The sequence below is a fragment of the Sphaeramia orbicularis genome, chromosome 11 (assembly GCF_902148855.1).
Source record: "Sphaeramia orbicularis chromosome 11, fSphaOr1.1, whole genome shotgun sequence".
Classification (NCBI taxonomy): domain Eukaryota; kingdom Metazoa; phylum Chordata; class Actinopteri; order Kurtiformes; family Apogonidae; genus Sphaeramia; species Sphaeramia orbicularis.
Window position 1 is genome coordinate 54,503,136 of NC_043967.1, and position 10,045 is coordinate 54,513,180.

The 10,045-nt window shown below is 45.1% G+C and overlaps 1 protein-coding gene across 1 annotated transcript in view; it reads left to right on the forward strand.

Annotated features, from left to right (window-relative positions):
• Positions 1-10,045, forward strand: part of LOC115428194 (glutamate receptor ionotropic, kainate 5-like) — a 76,388-nt gene extending 66,343 nt beyond the window's left edge. The window contains exons 10-12 of the mRNA XM_030147037.1: positions 1,938-2,119; positions 7,291-7,499; positions 8,768-10,045. Of these exons, the coding sequence (XP_030002897.1) occupies positions 1,938-2,119; positions 7,291-7,499; positions 8,768-9,532 (1,156 nt within the window). The 3' untranslated portion in view covers positions 9,533-10,045. The remainder of the gene's footprint in view (positions 1-1,937; positions 2,120-7,290; positions 7,500-8,767) is intronic.

The following is a 10,045-nucleotide window of genomic DNA, read 5'->3' on the forward strand; positions in this document are numbered from 1 at the left end:
AACAACAAAACTCATGAATATACAAGAGAACAGCTGTAGAGGAACTGTCCACTGGAGTGACCACTATGCATGAAAGGGTTAAATGCAATTAAATTATAAAATTACTCATCTCTAATTAATAACAGAACTGAAATTGTCATCAGTTACACAAACCATGCAGAGGCACCTATAGGTATAAAGAATCCTTTCTATGGCTCTATGTATAATTTTTTTTTTTCATTCATAAACTCATCCCAGGGGTCGGATCGGACCCTTTGCCGGGCCGGTTTTGGTCCATGACCCGTATGTTTGACACCCATGCCTTAGTGGATAGAGTGAAGAATAAGAGGAAGAGGAAGGAGTTAACCCCCTAAATGGCACGAGTCCACATGTAAACGGACTTTATTAAGTAGGAGAGGAGAGCGACTCATGAATCAGCGTGAATGTGTAAAATATGGAGGTCTGAGCTGTAAAAGTGTCATCGTTTTATCAAAAGGCTTCAATTATCTGTCGCCTTGGAAATCCACTTCCTGCTGTCTGTCTTATTGTGAAAGTCAGCGTCAGTGTTTAATGGAATAAAAGGGAAGATAAATGAGGCGCTCTGGCAGAAAGTGAGGACGAAGGGGAGGCCGGAGCAGGAAGAGACTTAATTTATAGTCTGAGTGAAGGGAACGTTTCAGACGAGTATCAGACGGATGCAGAAGTCACACCTGTCCTGCACAAACACACCCCACCGGTCCAAAACCACCAGCAGTCTGAGAACTGGTTCAGTTTTACCAGCGAATACCTACTTCTAACCCTTCCACTGTTGAGTTTTACAGGTTTTATGAGGTTTGAAAAGGTCAGAAAGACATGGAGAAACAACTACATGAAGCTGATTTTACCTGTGTTTGTTTTTTTAGTTTATGATGTTTTTGTTTTTTATTTTTTCACTTCCTTTTGTCAGTCTTCATTCTGGTTAATGATACCCCAGCTGAGGACTACACACTAATTTTGTCAATTTCTGTTTGGTTTTGTTCAATTTTTTCATTATTTTGTTGATTTCTGTTCAGTTTTGTTCTTTTTTTCATTATTTTGTCAATTTCTGTTCAGTTTTTTTTTTTTCATTTTTGTCATTTTGCTTGATTTCTGTTCAGTTTTGTTCATTTTTGTCATTATTTCATCGATTTCTGTTTAGTTTTGTTCATTTTTGTCATTATTTTGTCGATTTCTGTTCAGTTTTGTTCATGTTTGTCATTATTTTGTCGATTTCTGTTCAGTTTTGTTCATTTTTGTCATTATTTTGTCGATTTCTGTTCATTTTTGTCATTATTTTGTCGATTTCTGTTCAGTTTTGTCATTATTTTGTTGATTTCTGTTCAGTTTTGTTCATTTTTTTCATTATTTTGTTAATTTCTGTTCAGTTTTCTTCTTTTTTTTTCAAAACTGCACAAAGAAGAAACAGTTTGGGTTTTATTTTCCATCTAATCTGTACATGAATGTCAGCTCAGCATCAGTGTTACCATGGCAACATGATGGAAAACCACAAAATAGTGTTACCTGTGGAACAATGAAGACAACAGATGAACTGGATTGTGTGTTTTTAAGGATGTTTTCTGGTTTTTATTAGCAAATAAGAACACAAACACCAAATCTGGACTTTTTTCTTTCTTTTTTTTCCCTTTTTTTCCACCACTAGGGGGCAGTAGAAACACAAATGACTTGATGACTTTATTTCCCCATCCTGCAAACGCCTTATCCAACTGTTGAGGAAAATTCAGACAGTTCGAATATGAGCAGAAGATGGATGGATAAATGGAAAAAGATGAAGATGAATGTTTTAAATAATGGGATGAATTAAATTCTTCGTTAGTTATTAAAGTCTTCTTGCAGCTTATGTCGCTCTGAGCTCATCTGTGGTTGTATGTTTATTTATTATGTTTTTGTCTTTGTCGTCTTATTTTTTTTTGACTTCCCAGTGAAAATGTGTTGGACGTTGAAGTGTCTGAACGTTTGTCGGTGGTCTCCTCAGGTTCTCCGTACAGAGATGAGATCACTCTGGGGATTCTGCAGCTGCAGGAGAGCAACCGACTGGAGATCCTGAAGAGACGCTGGTGGGAGGGAGGACAGTGTCCCAAAGAGGAGGACCACCGGGCCAAAGGTGGGTCCGCCCACCGTCTGGCCCACCCCGGGTCTCCATAGCAACGTCCACAGGATGAATAATACGCAAACTTTAGCAAAATTACACTCGAACCAGGCAGGACCAGTAGTACGGGAAAGTGCGTTTATGATACTGGAGAATGTTGGAATAGGAGTGGAGACCATCAGCAGGAGCAGCTGGTAGCGCACATGTTCAAGACACAAGGCAACACCAACAGGGATTTGGTCCTGGGGTTTTTCTGTTGAGCATTTTCAATGATTGTTGAGTGGTTTGGGGGGATTTGTGAGGAGTTATTGAGCGATTTTTGGGTGAGTTTGCATGCTTTGTGGATGGTTTTGAGGTGACTTTGAGTGGTTTTTAGAAGGTTTTTGGGTGAGTGCGTGCTTTTTGGGGGGTTTTTGAGTGGTTTTGTAATGATTTTTTGTGTGATTTTTGTGTGTGTGTGTGTGTGTGTGTGTGATTTTCATGTGGTTATTCAGTGGTTTTTGGGAGATTTTGGGTGTAATTTTTTGGGTGATTTTTGAGTGTGTTTGCATGCTTTTTAGGTGTTTTTTCAGTGGTTTTGAGATGAATTTTTGGGTGGTTTTTGGGTGTTTTTTCAGTGGTTTTTGGATGATTTTATGGGTGATTTTGAAGTGGTTATTGAGTGGTTTTTAGGTGGTTTTTGGGAGATTTTGAGGGTACATTTTTGGGTGATTTTTGAGTGCGTTTGCATGCTTTTTAGGAGTTCTTTCAGTGGTTTTGAGATGATTTTTTGGGTGGTATTTGGGTGGTTTTTTGGGTGTTTTTTGAGTGGTTTTGGGATGATTTTTTGAGTGAATTTCGAGTGGTTATTGAGTGGTTTTTAGGTGATTTGTGGGTGAGTTTGCATGCTTTTGGGGTGACTTGGGTGTTTTTTGAGAGGTTTTGGATGATTTTTTGGGTGACTTTTTGAGTGATTTTCGAGTGGTTATTGGGTGGTTTTTCGGTGGTTTTTGGGTGAGTTTGCATGCTGTTTTGGGTGGTTTTTGGGAGATTTTTGGGGTGATTTTTGAGTGTGTTTTCATGCTTTTTGGGTGAGTTTGCACGCTGTTTTTGGGAGATTTTTTTGAGGGATTTTCGAGTGGTTATTGAGTGGTTTTTAGGTGATTTTTGGGTGAGTTTGCGTGCTTTTGGAGTGGTGTTTGAGTGGTTCGGGGGTGATTTTTTTTTGGGATGGTTTTCGAGTGGTTATTGAATGGTTTTTGGGTGATTTTTAGGTGAGTTTGCATGTTTTTTGGGTGGTTTTTGAGTGGTTTGGGGGTGGGGTTTTTTAGTGGTTTTTGGGTGATTTTGGGGTGAGTGGTTTTGGTGCTGGAACGTTCTAATTATATTTCAGTTAATTTCAAAGGGGTAAACTGATTTGTAAAACGAGTAAATCAAGGGCAGTCATGGAATGAATTAAACTTTGCCTGAGTGGTTCCATTGTCTGACGTTCTGTTAGATTTGGGTCGTCTCTGTCTCCTTGTTCTGAGTTGGACCTGTTTAAACATAAAACCGGTTCTGATGCGGGTTCAGACGTCAGACTGAACTGGACCTGTTTAAACATAAAACCGGTTCTGATGCGGGTTCAGACGTCGGACTGAACTGGACCTGTTTAAACATAAAACCGGTTCTGATGCGGGTTCAGACGTCGGACTGAACTGGACCTGTTTAAACATAAAACCGGTTCTGTTCTGATGTGGGTTCAGACGTCGGACTGAACTGGACCTGTTTAAACATAAAACCGGTTCTGATGCGGGTTCAGACGTCAGACTGAACTGGACCTGTTTAAACATAAAACCGGTTCTGATGCGGGTTCAGACGTCGGACTGAACTGGACCTGTTTAAACATAAAACCGGTTCTGATGCGGGTTCAGACGTCGGACTGAACTGGACCTGTTTAAACATAAAACCGGTTCTGATGCGGGTTCAGACGTCGGACTGAACTGGACCTGTTTAAACATAAAACCGGTTCTGATGCGGGTTCAGACGTCGGACTGAACTGGACCTGTTTAAACATAAAACCGGTTCTGATGCGGGTTCAGACGTCGGACTGAACTGGACCTGTTTAAACATAAAACCGGTTCTGATGCGGGTTCAGACGTCGGACTGAACTGGACCTGTTTAAACATAAAACCGGTTCTGATGCGGGTTCAGACGTCGGACTGAACTGGACCTGTTTAAACATAAAACCGGTTCTGATGCGGGTTCAGACGTCGGACTGAACTGGACCTGTTTAAACATAAAACCGGTTCTGATGCGGGTTCAGATGTCGGACTGAACTGGACCTGTTTAAACATAAAACCGGTTCTGATGCGGGTTCAGATGTCGGACTGAACTGGACCTGTTTAAACATAAAACCGGTTCTGATGTGGGTTCAGATGTCGGACTGAACTGGACCTGTTTAAACATAAAACCGGTTCTGATGCGGGTTCAGACGTCGGACTGAACTGGACCTGTTTAAACATAAAACCGGTTCTGATGTGGGTTCAGACGTCAGACTGAACTGGACCTGTTTAAACATAAAACCGGTTCTGATGCGGGTTCAGACGTCGGACTGAACTGGACCTGTTTAAACATAAAACCGGTTCTGATGCGGGTTCAGACGTCGGACTGAACTGGACCTGTTTAAACATAAAACCGGTTCTGATGCGGGTTCAGACGTCGGACTGAACTGGACCTGTTTAAACATAAAACCGGTTCTGATGTGGGTTCAGACGTCGGACTGAACTGGACCTGTTTAAACATAAAACCGGTTCTGATGTGGGTTCAGACGTCGGACTGAACTGGACCTGTTTAAACATAAAACCGGTTCTGATGCGGGTTCAGACGTCGGACTGAACTGGACCTGTTTAAACATAAAACCGGTTCTGATGTGGGTTCAGATGTCGGACTGAACTGGACCTGTTTAAACATAAAACCGGTTCTGTTCTGATGTGGGTTCAGACGTCGGACTGAACTGGACCTGTTTAAACATAAAACCGGTTCTGATGCGGGTTCAGACGTCGGACTGAACTGGACCTGTTTAAACATAAAACCGGTTCTGATGCGGGTTCAGACGTCGGACTGAACTGGACCTGTTTAAACATAAAACCGGTTCTGATGCGGGTTCAGACGTCGGACCTGAACTGGACCTGTTTAAACATAAAACCGGTTCTGATGCGGGTTCAGACGTCGGACTGAACTGGACCTGTTTAAACATAAAACCGGTTCTGATGTGGGTTCAGACGTCGGACTGAACTGGACCTGTTTAAACATAAAACCGGTTCTGATGCGGGTTCAGATGTCGGACTGAACTGGACCTGTTTAAACATAAAACCGGTTCTGATGTGGGTTCAGATGTCGGACTGAACTGGACCTGTTTAAACATAAAACCGGTTCTGTTCTGATGTGGGTTCAGACGTCGGACTGAACTGGACCTGTTTAAACATAAAACCGGTTCTGATGCGGGTTCAGACGTCAGACTGAACTGGACCTGTTTAAACATAAAACCGGTTCTGATGCGGGTTCAGACGTCGGACTGAACTGGACCTGTTTAAACATAAAACCGGTTCTGATGCGGGTTCAGACGTCGGACTGAACTGGACCTGTTTAAACATAAAACCGGTTCTGATGCGGGTTCAGACGTCAGACTGAACTGGACCTGTTTAAACATAAAACCGGTTCTGATGCGGGTTCAGATGTCGGACTGAACTGGACCTGTTTAAACATAAAACCGGTTCTGATGCGGGTTCAGATGTCGGACTGAACTGGACCTGTTTAAACATAAAACCGGTTCTGATGCGGGTTCAGACGTCGGACTGAACTGGACCTGTTTAAACATAAAACCGGTTCTGATGCGGGTTCAGACGTCGGACTGAACTGGACCTGTTTAAACATAAAACCGGTTCTGATGCGGGTTCAGACGTCGGACTGAACTGGACCTGTTTAAACATAAAACCGGTTCTGATGCGGGTTCAGACGTCGGACTGAACTGGACCTGTTTAAACATAAAACCGGTTCTGATGCGGGTTCAGACGTCGGACTGAACTGGACCTGTTTAAACATAAAACCGGTTCTGATGCGGGTTCAGACGTCGGACTGAACTGGACCTGTTTAAACATAAAACCGGTTCTGATGCGGGTTCAGACGTCGGACTGAACTGGACCTGTTTAAACATAAAACCGGTTCTGATGCGGGTTCAGACGTCGGACTGAACTGGACCTGTTTAAACATAAAACCGGTTCTGATGCGGGTTCAGACGTCGGACTGAACTGGACCTGTTTAAACATAAAACCGGTTCTGATGCGGGTTCAGACGTCGGACTGAACTGGACCTGTTTAAACATAAAACCGGTTCTGATGCGGGTTCAGATGTCGGACTGAACTGGACCTGTTTAAACATAAAACCGGTTCTGATGTGGGTTCAGACGTCGGACTGAACTGGACCTGTTTAAACATAAAACCGGTTCTGATGCGGGTTCAGACGTCGGACTGAACTGGACCTGTTTAAACATAAAACCGGTTCTGATGCGGGTTCAGACGTCAGACTGAACTGGACCTGTTTAAACATAAAACCGGTTCTGATGCGGGTTCAGATGTCGGACTGAACTGGACCTGTTTAAACATAAAACCGGTTCTGATGCGGGTTCAGACGTCGGACTGAACTGGACCTGTTTAAACATAAAACCGGTTCTGATGCGGGTTCAGACGTCGGACTGAACTGGACCTGTTTAAACATAAAACCGGTTCTGATGCGGGTTCAGATGTCGGACTGAACTGGACCTGTTTAAACATAAAACCGGTTCTGATGCGGGTTCAGATGTCGGACTGAACTGGACCTGTTTAAACATAAAACCGGTTCTGATGCGGGTTCAGATGTCGGACTGAACTGGACCTGTTTAAACATAAAACCGGTTCTGATGCGGGTTCAGACGTCGGACTGAACTGGACCTGTTTAAACATAAAACCGGTTCTGATGTGGGTTCAGACGTCGGACTGAACTGGACCTGTTTAAACATAAAACCGGTTCTGATGCGGGTTCAGATGTCGGACTGAACTGGACCTGTTTAAACATAAAACCAGTTCTGATGCGGGTTCAGATGTCGGACTGAACTGGACCTGTTTAAACATAAAACCAGTTCTGATGCGGGTTCAGATGTCGGACTGAACTGGACCTGTCTGTGGTTTCAGGTCTGGGTATGGAGAACATCGGTGGGATCTTCGTGGTCCTGATCTGCGGCCTCATCATCGCCGTGTTCGTGGCGATCATGGAGTTCGTTTGGTCGACGCGGCGCTCCGCAGAGACGGACGAGGTAAACCTTCATCATGCTCCTCCTCCTCCTCCTCCTCCTCACTCCTCCTGCCCTGCCTCCAGCCTCAACTTCAGCTCAGACACACCAGTAGGTCACCAACGCTGTGTGTGTGTGTTCAGTGTGTGTGTGTGTGTGTGTGTGTATGTGTGTAGTTGTTGGTTAAATTCCATCTCTTCATAACCTCCATCCTGCTCATGTTCACTTACAGCTGCAGAATTTCACTTAAAACCTGTTCAAACATCCTTTTACTCTGAGGAAAAGTTCACAGAGCTGCATTTTTTTGGTTTTTTTTTTTTACCACTAGAGGGCGACAGAAACACTTTAGAACATGTAGATGAGACTGACCACACATGGACATTACAACATATGACACACAAAACATGCACCGTAATAAGTGTTAAATTAAACTGTTAGTTAACAGAACTATTATAGATTCATGAACAGGAGCATGTATCTGTGATTAAACAATTATTGGAACAGGATCTAGTTTTTGTGAGTTCAAAGAAGTTAATCAGTCCTTTTCACATAATGTTGAAGCTGAAAATAAGCTGTAATTTAACATTTATTCAACGATATTTGTATATATTTGTGTGTGTGTGTGTGTGTGTGTGTGGGTGGGGGTCAACAGTTTCCCAGTTATGTGACAATGAATAATTAATCATAATTAATTAATAATAAGATCAGATATGACTGTATTGATCCCACCGTGGGGAAATTTGACAGTTAACAGCAAAAATACAAGCAAGTTCAGAGAAAGATAGAAAACATACAAGAGAGAAACATGAAAAATAAAGAGGAAAAAGAAATTTTCTGTTTATATGAATTTAGATTTGAATATTGTTAGAATCATAGAATAAATGCCATATATTTGTTGTAGTAGAATTAGAATAGATCTGTATCGTCACTGTCACAGGAACAATGAAAGTTTAGCAGCAAAAAAAACACCAACAAAATTTGCACAAAAATATCTCACAAAATGTAGGCATGTCCATACACACACACACATATAAATATATATATATATGTATATATATATATATGTATATATATATATATATATAAAAACTGTGCTCTGTGTAACTTTCCTCTTCTAACTCTAGTTCATTTTTCCTCATTATAACTTGGGCAGTTCTTGAGGTAAATCATATAACTGACATATTTAAAATAATTGTATTGACTCGTTGTCATGGTAACGTGTGAATTGCAGATGATGGTACCTGACTTGTCTGATGTCATGTGACCTCTGACCTCTGACTCCTCTGATGTCATGTGACCTCTGACTCCTCTGATGTCATGTGACCTCTGACTCCTCTGATGTCATGTGACCTCTGACCTCTCCTGACTCCTCCCCGTAGGTGTCGGTCTGTCAGGAGATGCTCACCGAGTTCCGAAACGCCGTCTCCTGTAAGAAGAGTTCTCGTTCTCGCCGCCGCCGTCCTCTGAGCGGCGCCGGCGGGGGGATCCTTCGCCACCCGTCCCGCCTGGCTCTGGCGGCGCCCCGCCCCATCCGCCTGGTGCGCGAGATGCGTCTCAGTAACGGTAAACTGTACAGCGGCACTGGCCCGCTCACAGGGGGTTTGGGACTGGGTCCGGATCTGGGTCCGGGTCCTCAGAGGCTCCTGGAGGACCCGTTAGGCGCCAACGCCTCCAGCACGCCGCCCCCGCCCCCCCCGGCGTCGGCCCTGGTGGCGCCGCCCCCTGCGCCGCCTCGCGGCTTCCTGCAGAGCTGCAGCCACGTGCGCATCTGTCAGGAGTGTCGGCGGATCCAGAGCCTGCGACCCGCCGCCGCGCTGACCCCGCCCCCGCCTCCGCCCCCTTCCTCCTCCTCCTCCACCTCCTCCTGCTCCCGAATCCCCCCCTCCATGGCGACGCCAGGACACCCCCACCACCACCGCCACAACCCCCACCACCACCTCCACTACCACCACGGCTCCATGTCGCTGCCCCGCCTCCCGCCGCCACCCCCGCCCATCGCGTCAGACAGAGCCGACAGCGACGGCGGAGGCGGGGCTCCGAGCCCGAGGCGGGGCAAACCCAAACCGGCGCCGCCCCCCAGACCGCAGCCCCCCACCAAAACACCAACACACCCAACCACGGACTTACTGGGTGGACACGACTGAACTGTCTTAACTGTTGACCTTTGACCCCAAAGACAGCGGGGGGGGCGGAGCGGAGAGACCATGTGACCTGTTGGTGGATGGGACATACCATTAACCTTCAAGGGGGGGGGCGGGCTAAACAACTCGCTAAAACAAACACTGAGATTGGAGCAGCTGAACGAACTGTTCAGTCCTCCGCCTCCCGCCTCAGCCAATCATCACGCTCGGTGCCAGTGAGGAGGCGGAGCTTCTCAACACACACACACACACACACGCTGTAGCAGCTGTACAGTATTCAGTCATGTGATGTAGCTGGTGCTGCTCCTGTCCACTCTGCTGACGTGACGTCTGGAAAACGAGCTGGTGAGGGGCGGGGTTTAGGACAAACACCACTGAGCCGATTGGGCTGGTCGAAAGTGGGCGTGGCTTACTTAAATGCAGAGGGTCCATGAGAAGAACTACCTCTGTACGTTATCACAGCGTCCGTCTGATGATTTTCTCTGCTCACGTTAGCGTCACCAAACCGCCGTACAG